This window comes from Castor canadensis, chromosome 9 (assembly GCF_047511655.1).
Source record: "Castor canadensis chromosome 9, mCasCan1.hap1v2, whole genome shotgun sequence".
Lineage (NCBI taxonomy): Eukaryota > Metazoa > Chordata > Mammalia > Rodentia > Castoridae > Castor > Castor canadensis.
In genome coordinates this window covers 42,735,633-42,752,236 of record NC_133394.1, presented here as the reverse complement: position 1 = coordinate 42,752,236, position 16,604 = coordinate 42,735,633, and the positions used below count along the sequence as shown (strand labels likewise).

Here is a 16,604-nt window from a genome sequence, read left to right as displayed (position 1 = left end):
TCCAACATCAATTGCAAAGGTTGAGACTAGCTTTTCTCACTTATTCCTTCTTCTCTTTCTCTCTGGAAGAGAGGCCCATGGGAATTTTCAAGGAACCAGTCTTGGAATATGTATGGAAAATAGATCCAAAGGTGCCAGTAGTACACTCCAATAGATGCAGAGATGACTTTCCCAAATGTCCCTGCAAGGAAGATTTTGCTACCAGAAAACATCTGTTAACACCAAGAATTTGCCAGATCCTTCAGGGGCTGTATCAGCTACAGAGAACTGCCTGACCCAAGGGTGTGCCTCCCTGGGCAACTCACATCAGGTAACTAAGCCATTTTTGCTGAAACCAGGGGCACTGATAGATCACACTTGCTCTAGAGCTCCCCATGGTCAACTTAAGCTTTGTTTAACCTGTCAGTTTCTCCTCCTGCTCTCTCCTATTTCTCTCCACTCTCCCTTCCACAGGGATCAATCTCTAGTAAGTATTTTTTTGGGGGGGTGGTACTGGGGTTTGGACTCAGGGCCTCACGCTTGCTAGGCAGGCACTCTACCACTTGAGCTACTCCACCAGGCACCTAATAAGCATCTTGCACCCCAAACTGTCTCAGATGCTTCTACAGAACCCAAACTGACAGCATTTCTGCTATCACAAATTTATTCGATGAGTTCAATTGAATCTTTTTTTTCCATAAGATTATTATTTTTTTAATTTTTATTTTATTCATATATGCATGCAATGTTTGGGTCATTTCTACCCCCTTCCCCCGCCCCTTCCCTTACCCCCCCCCCGCTGCTCCCTCCCTTACCCCACCTTACCCCTCGCTGGCAGAAACTATTTTGCCCTTATCTCTAATTTTGTTGAAGAGAGAGTATAAGCAATAATAGGAAGGACCAAGGGTTTTTGCTAGTTGAGATAAGGATAGCTATACAGGGAGTTGACATGCACTGATTTCCTGTACATGTGTGTTACCTTCTAAGTTAATTCTTCTTGAACTAACCTTTTCTCTAGTTCCTGGTCCCCTTCTCTTATTGGCTTCAGTTGCTTTAAAGTATCTGCTTTAGTTTTTCTGCGTTGAGGGCAACAAATGCTATCTAGTTTTTTGGGTGTCTTACCTATCCTCACATCTCCCAAGTGTGCTCTTGCTTTATCATGTGATGAAAGTCCCATCCCCTTGTGGTGTATGCCCTTGATCTAATGTCCACATATGAGGGAGAACATACAATTTTTGGTCTTTTGGGCCAGGCTAACCTCACTCAGAATGATGTTCTCCAATTCCATCCATTTACCTGAGAAAGATAATATTTCATTCTTCTTCATGGCTGCATAAAATTCCATTGTGTACAGATACCACATTTTCTTAATCCATTCGTCAGTGGTGGGGCATCTTGGCTGTTTCCATAACTTGGCTACTGTGAATAGTGCTGCAATAAACATGGGTGTGCAGGTGCCTCTGGAGTAACCTGTGTCACAGTCTTTTGGGTATATCCCAAGAGTGGTATTGCTGAATCATATGGTAGATCAATGTTTAGATTTTTAAGTAGCCTCCAAATTTTTTTCCAAAGTGGTTGTACTAGTTTACATTCCCACCAACAGTGTAAGAGGGTTCCTTTTTCCCCGCATCCTCACCAACACCTGTTGTTCGTTGTGTTGCTGATGATGGCTATTCTAACAGGGGTGAGGTGGAATCTTAGCATGGTTTTAATTTGCATTTCCTTTATTGCTAGAGATGGTGAGCATTTTTTCATGTGTTTTTTGGTCATTTGAATTTCTTCTTTTGAGAAAGTTCTGTTTAGTTCACTTGCCCATTTCTTTATTGGCTCATTAATTTTGGAAGAATTTAGTTTTTGAGTTCCCTATATATTCTGGTTATCAGTCCTTTGTCTGATGTGTAGCTGGCAAATATTTTCTCCCACTCTGTGGGTGTTCTCTTCAGTTTAGAGACCATTTCTTTTGATGAACAGAAGCTTTTTAGTTTTATGAGGTCCCATTTATCTATGCTATCTCTTAGTTGCTGTGCTGCTGGGGTTCCATTGAGAAAGTTCTTACCTATACCTACTAATTCCAGAGTATTTCCTACTCTTTCCTGTACCAACTTTAGAGTTTGTGGTCTGATATTAAGATCCTTGATCCATTTTGAGTTAATATTGGTATAGGGTGATATACATGAATCTAGTTTCAGTTGTTTGCAGACTGCTAACCAGTTTTCCCATCGTATATTTTTAGCGCTTTTCTCAAAGGCAAGTTAGTTATAGTTGTGTGGCTTCATATCTGGGTCCTCTATTCTGTTCCACTGGTCTTCACGTCTGTTTTTGTGCCAGTACCATGCTGTTTTTATTGTTATTGCTTTGTAATATAGTTTGAAGTCAGGTATTGTGATACCTCCAGCATTGTTCTTTTGACTGAGTATTGCCTTGGCTATTCGTGGCCTCTTGTATTTCCATATAAATTTCACGGTAGATTTTTCAATCTCTTTAATGAATATCATTGGAATTTTGATGGAAATTGCATTAAACATGTAGATTACTTTTGGGAGTATCGACATTTTTACTATGTTGATTCAATTGAGTCTTGCATTATAGTTCATGCCGGAGCAAGAACAGTTGTTTAAAAGTTTTCTGTGCTAAGAGAATATAATTTGATCACAGCACAACATATTTTACTTAAAAAGTGTAAGACATTTGAAGATTTGTTTCCAGGTGGTTTCAGTCTTCGCTGGAAAACAAAATTGAGGCACTGACATTGGCAACATGGGACGGTCACCCTCTCCTGGAACAAAGGTTTCCTATTGGTCACCTTCCTCAGCTATTTACTGGGCAGGCCGTTTGGGCTTTCAGTTCCAGTAAAACTTTTTGGATGTTATCCAAATTCTTTAAGAGTTCAAAAGTACAAAGCTTTTTAGGAGACTTTCTCTTTTTAAATATTTTTTCAGAGGTTAAAAATTAAATTTCAAAGGACCATGTGAGATGGACAAGAGCCTTCAGCAGAGACACGGACCCTGACACGTCCAACATGAAGCTTATCCATGTCATTTTGTTACTTTCCTGCTTCTACTTCAGTTTTTGCAAGGTAAGTAATGCAGTCTCTGTGCAGACCATTTTAAGTGGATATTTTAAAAGATTATAGCAATATAGGAAAAACCTTAAAAAATGTGATTTGGACTTACATATTACATAGCTTAGTTACTAAGAATGCTGTTATATAGCAAGTAATAAGTATCCTAATGTCATCACAAGAGGGTTTGAAAAAATAGTTCTTTTTACATGCTGTGTATGTGCATAGGTATTGACCAAAATAAGATAACACATATCATTTATTGTCATATTAAATCAATAAATATTTACTGATTCCCTTCTACATTTAAGGTATAGTGCTAGAAAAATAGTGAACCTGATCTCTTCCTTCAGTAAACTTTTAGTACAGTTGTAGAAAAGTGACATAAATATGTCAATGGGGGAACTAATAAGTAAGATATAAATTATATTTGAAAATGCCAAAGAAGGGAATTTTACAAGATAGTGCAGGTACTCCTTACTTATGATGTCATTGTGGTGCCTGATGAACCCATCATAAATTGAAAACACTAAGTTGAAAATGCATTTAATGCAACCGAATATCATAGTGTAGCCTAACCTACTTTAAACAGGCTTGAAACACATTAGCCTGTAGTTGGGCAAAATCATCTAATAAAAGCCTATTTTATAATAAAGTATTGAATAGATCATGTACTTTGGTGAATAGTGCACTGACAATAGCAGGCACTTTATAGACATGATGGGAAGCCAAAACACAATATCTAAAAACTGCCAGCAGCTCAATACTCTGTATTGTTCACCTTTTGATCGTGTGGCTGGTTGGTTACTGTGGCTTATTGCCAACACCCAGCATTTCATAAGAGTATCCTACCACATACCGCTAGCCCAAGATCAAAATTCAAAGCACTGGTTTCTCCTGAATGGATAAGGCTTTCACACCATCATAAAATCAAAAATTTGTAAATCAAACCATCTGTACACATTTAATTTCACAAAATCGTATAGATACCAGATGGCAAAGGACTTTAATGAGAGCACAAATCACCCAATGCTGAGCAGTCAGGAAGAGATTAAGAAGCAAGAGGGATCTGAGCTGAACCTCTAATTCTAGATTAGATTTGATCTTTATTGAGAAACACTAAGCTTTCTAGCCCTTCCACTCAGGGAAAGCAGCAACACTGCAGAATGCAGCACTATTCTTGGCTCCTCCAGACAAGCATTCCATCAGAAAGGTTTTTAGGTTCTTCAGAAAGTGAAAACAGAAATGACACATTGTAATGAGGTTGGAAGGTTCTCTTTTTTTATTTTTTTATTTTTTTTATTCATATGTGCATACAAGGCAAGGGTCATTTCTCCCCCCTGCCCCCACCCCCTCCCTTACCACCCACTCCGCCCCCTCCCTCTCCCCCCAACTCCCTCAATACCCGGCAGAAACTATTTTGTCCTTATCTCTAATTTTGTTGAAGAGAGAGTATAAGCAATAATAGGAAGGAACAAGGGTTTTTGCTGGTTGAGATAAGGTTAGCTATTCAGGGAGTTGATTCACATTAATTTCCTGTGCGTGTATGTTACCTTCTAGGTTAATTCTTTTTGATCTCACCTTTTCTCTAGTACCTGTTCCCCTTTTCCTATTGACCTCAGTTGCTTTTAAGGTATCTGCTTTAGTTTCTCTGCATTAAGGGCAACAAATGCTAGCTAATTTTTTAGGTGTCTTACCTATCCTCACCCCTCCCTTGTTATATTATTATTCACATATGAATCATATTATTCACATATGAATAATAAAAGAAAAATGAAAAAAAATATATATTTATGTTTTCAAAATGAAATATATGTAGCCTCAGAAATTTCTGTTATCTTAAGAGCTAGAGGCAGGTTCCTTCCCAGGGGAGGAAAAGCACCCCCTCCTTTAAAAAAAAAAAAAAAGGAAACCTCTTAAGGACTGATGTGGCAATGGAGTAAACTGAGTAAAGAGGACTGGTGGGTGGTGAGAGACAATGAAATTGCTGTCCATGATGAAGTAAGACCATTACTGAGCCAGTATGCCAATTGCTGAAATGATGAGTTTGCAATTGAAAAAGAGTTTATTCACAAGGTAACCAGGTATAGAGGTGGGACATGCCTCTTGAGGATAGGGTTTGGGATATTTATGGCTAAGGCCTGGGGAAATATAATTGGAGGTTGTTCTTCTTGGCCAGGTGGTGAACTAACATTAGAAGACCACCCTTATTGTTGGGCTAGCAATACATGATAAGTTAGGTCTTAAACAAGGATTGACAAAGGAAGATAAATGATAAATTATCCAACAAGTCATTCAGTCATCATTTATCTTTAGGAGACTGTCTCTGGAATAGCAATCTGAGGTCAATCAGGGGTTCACTTGTCCAGTCAGGGAAGTCAGTGTCTGGAATGTGGAGCCAGCCACAGTTTGGGTGATTTCAGTCATAGTATTCTTCCACAGTGCCATTCCTGTAGATAGGATGTAGGGGATCCCATAACTTCCGCAGAACAAATTTAACTTATATGTGATGGATCCATGCCTTGACCCCTTTCAGTTTCACCAAGGAATGGGTCGCTTAGTAGTACCTCATAAGGTCCAGTCTAGTGAAAATGGAGCTGTTCTTCCAGATCCTTGTTTTACCAAGATGTCATTAGGAACCAGTCTCTAGGACAAAAGTGGTGCAGAGAGACATCTGTAGAAAAAACATCAGCCTGCAAGAAATCAATTTTTCATAGCAATTAGACTAACTCCCAACAATTGTCCATACCTGACTGTCTAGCTCCTTAATCCAAGTTCCCACTCACCAAATCATCTCTAGAACATAAGAAGGACATCCCATATAACATTTCAAAAGGGCTCAATTGGAGCTTGCTTGTAAGGGGTCACCCTCATCTGAAGCAAGGCAACTGGCAATACCTTATCCCAAGTTAAATGGGTTTCCTGACATATTTTGGCTAGTCTTCTTAAAGTGTTTAGTTTTCCATCACTGTGACAAATACCTGAGATAATCGACTTGTAAGGAGGAAAGTTTTATTTTGGCTCACAGTTTCAGAGATTTTAGTCCATTATTGTTGAATCCTGGTGCTTTGGGCTTCTGGCAGCACAGTACATCATGGCAAGAATACATGATAAAGGAAGTATATTCTCTTTATGGAGGCCAGAAAGCAAAAAGATACAGGAGGTAGCCAGGATCCCAATATCCCCTTCAGGAGTATACCCTCAATGACCTAAAGTCCTTCTACTAAGCTTCACTTAAGGTTCCCAGTAACACCATAGGTGGGGGACCAAAACTTTGATACATAAGCCTTTGGGGGACATTCATGATCCAAACTATTGCAAAAGGTTATAATTATCTTTTCTGTTTTGCCAGTAGATTGGGATTGCCAAGAAGTGTTTAATTTCCAAAGAATATCTGAGGCACTGGATACTAATGAGTTATCTTTGCCATAAAGTTCCCTCCATTGTCACTGAATAGACATGAGTAGCCTGAACCTAAGTACCACTTCTTTCATTAAGGCTTTAACAACTTTGGAAACCTTTCAGACTGGCAAGGGAAAGCTGTACCCAACCAGTAACAGTGTCCACAAAATACTAATAAGTACCTAAAATTTCTAGAGGTTCTTGGCATCATAATTAAGTCAATTTGCAAATCTTCTCCAGCTCTATGACCTCTGGACTGAACTCCGTTTATTATCAAAGGGGGCTCTGTGTTTGAGTTAAATGCTATGCATCTAACCAAATAGTCTCTTGCATCTGAGATCTTGTAATGATTTTTTTTATTCACTGGAGAGTGACATCCCTCTGATAATGTGTGTTCTGTATATGTGATTTATTATGTCCTACATAAGCTATTCAGGAATACAGATTTTTGCCTTGCCTATTATAAATCCAACCTTCCTTAGTATAAGTCAGTGTCCTGGGAGTTATCAGGACTGCAACCAAACTCCCATTCATTAGCCCTGTCTGAGACATCAGCGGAATACTTAGGGTGGTATGTTGTCAATTCCAGATCAAGAATCAGGGACATTATTGGGACACTAGGTCTGCTAGGCCTGGCTGATAGCTTTGCAATCTGATCTGCCCATTATTTCCCTGTGTCATTAATCTGATTTCTGATGTCATGGGCACTGGAAAATGGCCAGTTCCTTTGGCTCCAGGACAGCTTCTAATAAATGTAAATCTTATTTAGCTTATTCAATTTCTGTTTCCTCAGTGGATAACAGTTCTTTCTCTTTCCAAATGTATCCATGGAACTAGGGTGTAGCTCAGTGGTAGAGCATGTGTTTAGCATGTGCAAGGCCCTAGATTGATCCCCAGCACCACCACCAACAACAATGAAAATGACTCTGCAGGCATGGGCCATTGAAAAAGAACCCTTGTCACTCTTTTGTCTATACCTTAATGGAGCCTTTGTCAGATCTATACATTCCACCTTCTGTGTGGAAGTCCCAGGTAGAAAGACTCTGCTTCTATTGTCATTTGATGTTCTACCAATGCATATCCGGCTTTACAGTGTCCTTGCTTCATAGAACCACTCCCAGCTGTGACATCCCAAGGTCTACATGCCTCAATGGCAGGTCTATTAGATCCCAATGGTTGGATGCAATCATGTACAGTTTCATTAGTATCAGTGGGAAGCACAGTGGCTGAATTTAAGGCTGAGACTGCTTTCAGGAATAATATTAGCATTTTACACATAAAAATGCATCTTTGAAATCCAGAACTACAAACCAACTGAAATCTCTAGATAAAGTAGCAAGGATAAGATTTGGGTGCCAGTAAATGAATGTCTTTCACAATCTGGTTAATTGTCTTTAAGTCTTGCACATAGTAATAATTCCATGTGCCTAGTTTTTACACTAGTAAACTTGGGATGTTATGTGGCGACCAGCAAGGGTGGATAAGATCATATACAAGAAACACCATCAAAAGAGGCAGAATACCTCTCCTAGTATGTTCCTGCAGTAGATAGCGTATTAAATTTGGAATTTCTTTTTTTTAATTTTTATTGTTTTATTATTCATATGTGCATACAATGCTTGGGTCATTTCTCCCCCCTGTCCCCACCCCCTCCCTTACCACCCACTCCGCCCCCTCCCTCTCCCCCCAACTCCCTCAATACCCGGCAGAAACTATTTTGTCCTTATCTCTAATTTTGTTGTAGAGAGAGAATAAGCAATAATAGGAAGGAACAAGGGTTTTTGCTGGTTGAGATAAGGATAGCTATACAGGGAGTTGACTCACATTAATTTCCTGTGTGTGTGTGTGTTACCTTCTAGGTTAATTCTTTTGGATCTAACCTTTTCTCTAGTTCCTGGTCCCCTTTTCCTATTGGCCTCAGTTGCTTTTAAGGTATCTGCTTTAGTTTTTCTGCGTTGAGGGCAACAAATGCTAGCTAGTTTCTTAGGTGTCTTACCTATCCTCACCCCTTCCTTGTGTGCTCTCACTTTTATCATGTGCTCAAAGTCCAATCCCCTTGTTGTGTTTGCCCTTTATCTAATGTCCGCATATGAGAGAGAACATACGATTTTTGGTCTTTTGGGCCAGGCTAACCTCACTCAGAATGATGTTCTCCAATTCCATCCATTTACGAGTAAATGATAACATTTCATTCCTCTTCATGGCTGCATAAAATTCCATTGTGTATAGATACCACATTTTCTAAATCCATTCGTCAGTGGTGGGGCATCTTGGCTGTTTCCATAACTTGGCTATTGTGAATAGTGCTGCAATAAACATGGGTGTGCAGGTGCCTCTGGAGTAACCTGTGTCACAGTCTTTTGGGTATATCCCCAAGAGTGGTATTGCTAGATCATATGGTAGATCAATGTCTAGCTTTTTAAGTAGCCTCCAAATTTTTTTCCAGAGTGGTTGTACTAGTTTACATTCCCACCAACAGTGTAAGAGGGTTCCTCCCCCCCCCCCCCCCCCCGCATCCTCGCCAACACCTGTTGTTCGTGGTGTTGCTACTGATGGCTATTCTAACAGGGGTGAGGTGGAATCTTAATGTGGTTTTAATTTGCATTTCCTTTATTGGTAGAGATGGTGAGCATTTTTTCATGTGTTTTTTGGCCATTAGAATTTCCTCTTTTGAGAAAGTTCTGTTTAGTTCACTTGCCCATTTCTTTATTGGTTCATTGGTTTTGGGAGCATTTAGTTTTTTGAGTTCCCTGTATATTCTGGTTATCAGTCCTTTGTCTGATGTATAATTGGCAAATATTTTCTCCCACTCTGTGGGTGTTCTCTTCAGTTTAGAGACCATTTCTTTTGATGAACAGAAGATTTTTAGCTTTATGAGGTCCCATTTATCTATGCTATCTCTTAGTTGCTGTGCTGCTGGGGTTCCATTGAGAAAGTTCTTGCCTATACCTACTAACTCCAGAGTATTTCCTACTCCTTCCTGTATCAACTTTAGAGTTTGTGGTCTGATATTAAGATCTTTGATCCATTTTGAGTTAATATTGGTATAGGGTGATATACATGGATCTAGTTTCAGTTTTTTGCAGACTGCTAACCAGTTTTCCCAGCAGTTTTTGTTGAAGAGGCTGCTATTTCTCCATCGTATATTTTTAGCTCCTTTGTCAAAGACAAGTTGGTTATAGTTGTGTGGCTTCATATCTGGGTCCTCTATTCTGTTCCACTGGTCTTCATGTCTGTTTTTGTGCCAGTACCACGCTGTTTTTATTGTTATTGCTTTGTAATATAGTTTGAAGTCAGGTATCGTGATACCTCCTGCATTGTTCTTTTGACTGAGTGTTGCCTTGGCTATTCGTGGCCTCGTGTTTCCATATAAATTTAACGGTAGATTTTTCAATCTCTTTAATGAATGTCATTGGAATTTTGATGGGAATTGCATTAAACATGTAGATTACTTTTGGGAGTATAGACATTTTTACTATGTTGATTCTACCAATCCATGAGCATGGGAGATCTCTCCACTTTCTATAGTCTTCCTCTCTTTCTTCAGAAGTGTATAGTTTTCCTTGAAGAGGTCTTTCACATCTTTTGTTAGGTTTACACCTAGGTATTTGATTTTTTTGAGGCCATTGTAAATGGAATTGTTTTCATGCATTCTTTTTCAGTTTGCTCATTGTTAGTGTATAGAAATGCTAATGATTTTTCTATGTTGATTTTATATCCTGCTACCTTGCTATAGCTATTGATGATGTCTAGAAGCTTCTGAGTCGAGTTTTTTGGGTCTTTAAGGTATAGGATCATGTCGTCTGCAAATAGGGATATTTTGACAGTTTCTTTACCTATTTGTATTCCTTTTATTCCTTCATCTTGCCTAATTGCTCTGGCTAGGAATTCCAGTACTATGTTGAATAGGAGTGGGGATAGCGAGCATCCTTGTCTAGTTCCTGATTTTAGAGGGAATGGTTTCAGTTTTTCTCCATTAAGTATAATGCTGGCTGTAGGTTTGTCATATATAGCTTTTATAATGTTGAGGTACTTTCCTTCTATTCCTAGTTTTCCTAGAGCTTTTATCATGAAATGGTGTTGGATCTTATCAAAGGCTTTTTCTGCATCTATTGAGATGATCAAATGGTTTTTTTCTTTGCTTCTGTTAATGTGGTTTATTACGTTTATTGATTTTTGTATGTTGAACCACCCCTGCATTCCTGGGATGAAGCCTACTTGGTCATGGTGAATAATCTTTTTGATGTGTTGTTGAATTCGGTTTGAAATTGTTTTGTTGAGGATTTTTGCATCAGTGTTCATTAAGGAGATTGGCCTATAGTTCTTTTTGGAGGTATCTTTGCCTGGTTTTGGGATAAGTGTAATACTGGCTTCATAAAATGTGTTTGGCAGTTTTCCTTCCCTTTGTATTTTGTGGAACAGTTTAAGGAGGGTTGGTAACAGTTCTTCTTTAAAGGTCTGATAGAATTCAGCAGAGAATCCATCAGGTCCTGGACTTTTCTTTTGTGGGAGACTCTTGATTGCTGCTTCAATTTCATTTTGTGTTATAGATCGACTCAGGTGATTAATTTCCTCTTGGTTCAGTTTTGGATGATCATATGTATCTAGAAATCTGTCCATTTCTTTAAGATTTTCAAATTTATTGGAATATAGGTTCTCGAAGTAGTCTCTGATTATTTCCTCGACTTCCATGGTGTTTGTTGTTATCTCCCCTTTTGCATTCCTGATTCTACTAATTTGGTTTTTTTCTCTCCTCATTTTATTCAGGTTTGCCAGGGGTCTATCGATCTTGTTTATTTTTTCAAAGACCCAACTTTTTGTTTCATTAATTCTTTGTATGGTTTTTTTGGTTTCTATTTTGTTGATTTCAGCTCTTATTTTTATTATTTCTCTCCTTCTATTTGTTTTGGGATTTGCTTGTTCTTGTTTTTTCTAGGAGTTTGAGATGTATCATTAGGTCATTGATTTGGGATCTTTCAGTCTTTTTAATATATGCACTCATGGCTATAAACTTTCCTCTCAGGACTGCCTTTGCTGTGTCCTGCAGGTTCCGGTAGGTTGTGTTTTCATTTTCACTGACTTCCAGGAACTTTTTAATTTCCTCTTTTATTTCATCAATGACCCACTGTTCATTAAGTAATGAGTTATTTAGTTTCCAGCTGTTTGCAAGTTTTTTGTCTTTACTTTTGTTGTTGCGTGCTACTTTTACTGCATTGTGATCAGATAGTGTGCACGGTATAATTTCTATTTTCTGATATTTGCTGAGGCTAGCTTTGTGCTCTAGGATATGATCTATTTTGGAGAAGGTTCCATGGGCTGCTGAGAAGAATGTATATTGTGTAGAAGTTGGATGAAATGTTCTGTAGACATCAAGTAGGTCCATTTGATCTATTGTATATTTTAGATCTTGGATTTCTTTATTGATTTTTTGTTTGGATGACCTATCTATTAATGATAATGGGGTGTTAAAGTCTACCACAACCACTGTGTTGGAGTTAATATATGCTTTTAGGTCTTTCAGGGTATGTTTGATGAAATGGGGTGCATTGACATTGGGTGCATATAGGTTGATGATTATTATTTCCTTTTGGTCTATTTCCCCTTTTATTAGTATGAAATGTTCTTCTTTATCTCATTTGATCAATGTAGGTTTGAAGTCTACTTTGTCAGAGATAAGTATTGCTACTCCTGCCTGTTTTCAGGAGCCATTGGCTTGGTAAATCTTCTTCCAGCCTTTCATCCTCGGCGTATGCTTATTTCTGTCAGTGAGATGGGTCTCCTGTAAGCAACAAATTATTGGATCTTCCTTTTTAATCCATTTCGTCAAGCAGTGCTTTTTGATGGGTGAATTAAGTCCATTAACATTAAGTGTTAGTACTGATAGGTATGTGGTGATTCCTGTCATTTAGTTGTCTTAGTTGTTTGAAGGTTTGATTGTGTGTACCTAAGTTGAGGTTACTCTCTACTTTCTTGCTTTTTCTTTTCCTGTGGTTTGGTGCTACCTGTCTTTTCATGGTTAAGTTGAGTTTCACTTTCTGTGTGCAGAATCCCTTGAAGAATCTTTTGTAGTGGTGGCTTTGTGGTCACATTTGTTTTAGTTTCTGCTTATCATGGAAGACTTTTATTGCTCCATCTATTTTGAATGATAGTTTTGCTGGGTAGAGTATCCTGGGGTTGAAGTTATTTTCATTCAGTGCCGGAAAGATCTCACACCACGCTCTTCTTGCTTTTAATGTTTCTGTTGAGAAGTCTGCTGTGATTTTGATGGGTTTACCTTTGTATGTTACTTGTTTTTTCTCTCTTACAGCTTTCAATATTCTTTCCCTAGTTTCTGAACTTGTTGTTTATTTACAGTTCCGGGAAAGATTCCCCTCTCCCCCCTTGGGTGCTCAGTGTGCCTCACCCTCTTTGCAATGTGTCTTTATTGTTCTTATTGCTTATTACTCAGTTTCTCTTTTATCCCCCATTGGGGGTTCTGTCTGTCCAGGGGGTTATACTGATCTGGCCCAGGGTTGTCTGTGGAAGTACCACGTACCGCTTAGCTCACCTTGTCCGTGTCTTCCCAAGCCATCTGGGCACGGGCATCTGGCGGCCCAGGGGCCCTCCTGGTTTCTCCGTTTAACATGAAGTGGAGATTCTCTGCGCAGGCTGGAGGTGTGGAGGGGTCAATGTTTTGCCTCTTCTCAGTGGCTTTGCCTGCAAATTGTGTCTCAAGCATCCTTCCAAGATTTCACTGTAGGAGGCACCCTTTCTGCTTCTTCCCTCTAGCCACCATCTTGGAATCCTCCTCCTGGAATTTCTGACTTGGAAAAATTTTAATGTTTAGGCAGTATTGTCTTTGCCCATCCTGGCCTCCCATCTACCCTTATGTCCAGTCTTACCTTTTGTAAGATTTATCCTAGAATCTCAGTAGGAGTTTCCTTTGATTCAGCAGCATCACTTAAAGGACACAAATTTGTTCAGGTAGCACCTTAATGTCCATTTGTGCAGGTGCAAAGGTCACTCTGGCATTTAATTGGGTCAGTAAATCTCATCCCAACAATGGAGCAGAACATTTGGACATATACAGGAAACTACTTTTAAGTGTGCCTTTCCCCCTTAACAGTCTAGGAGTTGGGAGTTCAGGTTTCTCCTGAGACCCTGATTACTAGCATTGTCTCCAGAAAATCTGGAAAGCTAAATGTTTAAAACTGAGTAGATAAGTCCCATATCAATTAGAAAGTCCCAAAGTTTGCCTACCACCATGATAGTCACATAAGGCTCCATGTGGAAAGTTTTGAAAGGAATAGTGTAGATGGGAGATCAAGTCTCAAATTCAGCTCCTGAGAACAGGGCAGAGACATGGGAAAAAGTGATTGAAGGTGAAGAAGTAATTGGTAGCCTGTGTGTGTATAATCAACTTTGTTGACTATTACCATCATGACCCACATTCCAGAGGTGTTATCTATCCCACTAAAGTCAGTGATTCTTTAAGTCAACTAAAACCAAGTAACTAAGAGCAGATAAAGCAGGTTAAGTCTAGAGCATTTCCTTGGGGTTTCTCTCAATTTCAAGAATAATGGTTTTACTGAACTTACTCAAAGAAGGAAAGAGATTCAGGAAAGGATGAAAGAGAAACACAGCACAGAGTGAGTAGATGCTGAGGTTTTCTGATGTAAATTATAACCAAAGGACCACCAAGAACAGGAAGTCAAATGCTTTAGTCAATGGGGTTACCTACTGTGACATACTCTCCAACTGATACTCAAATTTTTATTTTACCATAAAAGTTTATTATATCTACACTTTCATGGATGGCATTTTGGAAAAGAAGAACAAGGTAAAGTTCAGCAAGGTAACAAGATTCCGGCAAGGGAGAGTGTGCACAGGAGGTAAGAGTCAATAGAGAAAGTGACATCAGCAGAAATAGCATAGTAAGCAACCAGAAGCCCTGCTGCTCCTCCTCCAAAACAGAAAAACTATGCATAAACTGTCAGAACCAGCTTTTTCAGAATTCTGAGATATAGTCAAAGGTTCATAGCATCCAAGCAAATAGTGAATAAAGGAAAAATAAGCCTTCAATGAAGGAAAAGTTAGGAAAATGTTTTGCCATTTCTACTTGTCCTTGCCCCACTTCCTTCTTGATTGGCAGTGCTCTTGAAGGATGGCAGTGCACATTCCCAGTAAGGGACCCTGGTCCCTAGCTGTGAAAGAGGCAGAGAAGATATTTTTCAAAAGAAATTGTGTTTTTTCCAACCTGTCTGGAGCTCCCTTAAGGATCTGACCTGAGGCACTTGTCTTGATTTCCTCTAACTCAAAACTGGGAGCAGAAAAGCAGCAGGTGTTTCTCAAAAGTGTGATAAGGCAAAAGGACAATGTCAGCCCTGTAGGGCAGAAGATTGCAGTAGAGGCATGCAGTAGAACACCAAGCATGGGGAGGAGACAGGAAAAGAATTTCAATGGGACATTAGGGCATTCAAAGTATCTGTGTAGATTGAAGAATTTAGGAAGCCTCATCTAGGCTCTGCAGGACACATTCGTTCTAAATGACCTGAAAGAATACTAAGATTGTACTCTGGATGGTCTATTTACTACATTATAATAATCAAAATGTCCAGGTTTCACCCAAAGTTGTGAAATATGCAAAAATAAGAGAAAATTATGTCTCATTCACAGAATAAATGAACAGAAGTTGTCCCTGTAGAAGCACAAAATCAGGACTTACTACACAAAGATTTTCAGTTGACTGTCTTTTAACCACATTATTAAGTTATAATTGGCATACAATAATCCATCCATACTTAATACATATAACTCAATGAGCTTGGAAATAAATATGTATTCATGAAAATGCTACAGCAACATATGCCAAAAATATGTCCCTCATTTCCAAATTTTTTCTGTTTTATTTATTAATATCTGTATTTGTGTATGTGTATGATTAGAACTCTTAAAAGATCTTCTTAAAAATTTAAGCATATACCTAAGCAAAATAAACTAGGATCACAAAATCAAAGGTCATATGTTTTCTGTCCTATGTGGAAGCTAGATCTGTAAGTTAAATGTGAACATAAATATATATATAATCATATATATACATATATGTAGTGAGAGAGAGAACAAATTGTACTAGTGAGTTTGTGTGAGGGAGCTATGGGAGGTGGGAAAGAGAAAGAAAATGTTAGAAAATAAAAAATATTGAAACAACCCTTCTATATATGATATAATGTAATGCATTGTAAGCTCTTGAATAATACGGGAGCAAGGTGATAAAGAGTAGGTAATGGGTGAGGGTTAATATGATTAAAGCCTAAATTACCAAGGCAAAACTGCCTTGGACTATCAATACATAGTTGTTTTTTTTTTTTAATAAAGGACAAGAGAGCAAAACAGACCTTTTCTGGGAGTGGGTACCAGAAGGAGGGAGGAGGGCAGAAGGAAAGGGTGAACAAGGATGAATATGATGGATGTATTTTGTATTCACATATGAAAATATAAGAATGAAACCTGTCAGTAAGAAGGAGAGAAGGGAGAATGATGGAGCTGGTGAATCTCACCAAGATATATGTAAATATCACAATGTACCCTCCTGTACGACTATTATCTGCTAATAAAAATAAATAAAGAGCATCCTATTATTTAAATTTTTGAGCATATAACAGTGTTATTAAGATACTATGCTATAAAGTATGCATCTTGCATAACTGAAACTTTATGCCCTGTGATTAGTACTTACCTATTTCTTCCCCAGTTCTTGGCAACCACAATTCTCTGCTTCTATGAGACTGACATTTTAGATCCTTAATAGAAGTGATATCGTGTATAATTTGTCCTTCTATGTCTGGCTTATTTCACCTAGATTTATGTCCTCCATCCATGTTGTCATAAATGGCAGCATTTCCTTCTTTTTAAGGGCAAATAATATTCCATTGCATGTACATATCACATTTTCTTGATTCATTTATTGATATATGCAGGTTTCTTCCATGTCTTGGCTGTTGCGAATAATGCTGCAGTGAACATGGTGGTGCATATTCAAGATCCTGGTTTCCACTAATTTGGAAATAGGATTGCTAAATCACATGATCCATTTCTAATTTTTTGAGGAACCTCCATATTGTTTCCCATCGTGGCTGCACAACATATTTCCCCAACTCCACATCTTCATCAACATTTGTGATGT

The 16,604-nt window shown here is 38.5% G+C and overlaps 1 protein-coding gene across 1 annotated transcript in view; it reads left to right on the top strand.

Moving 5' to 3' along the window:
* Positions 1-2,902: 2,902 nt before the first annotated feature.
* The window catches only part of Cfi (complement factor I), a 41,171-nt gene continuing 27,469 nt past the window's right edge, over positions 2,903-16,604 (top strand). Inside the window, exon 1 of the mRNA XM_074041530.1 lies at positions 2,903-3,055. Coding sequence (XP_073897631.1) covers positions 2,999-3,055 — 57 coding nt within the window. The 5' untranslated portion in view covers positions 2,903-2,998. The remainder of the gene's footprint in view (positions 3,056-16,604) is intronic.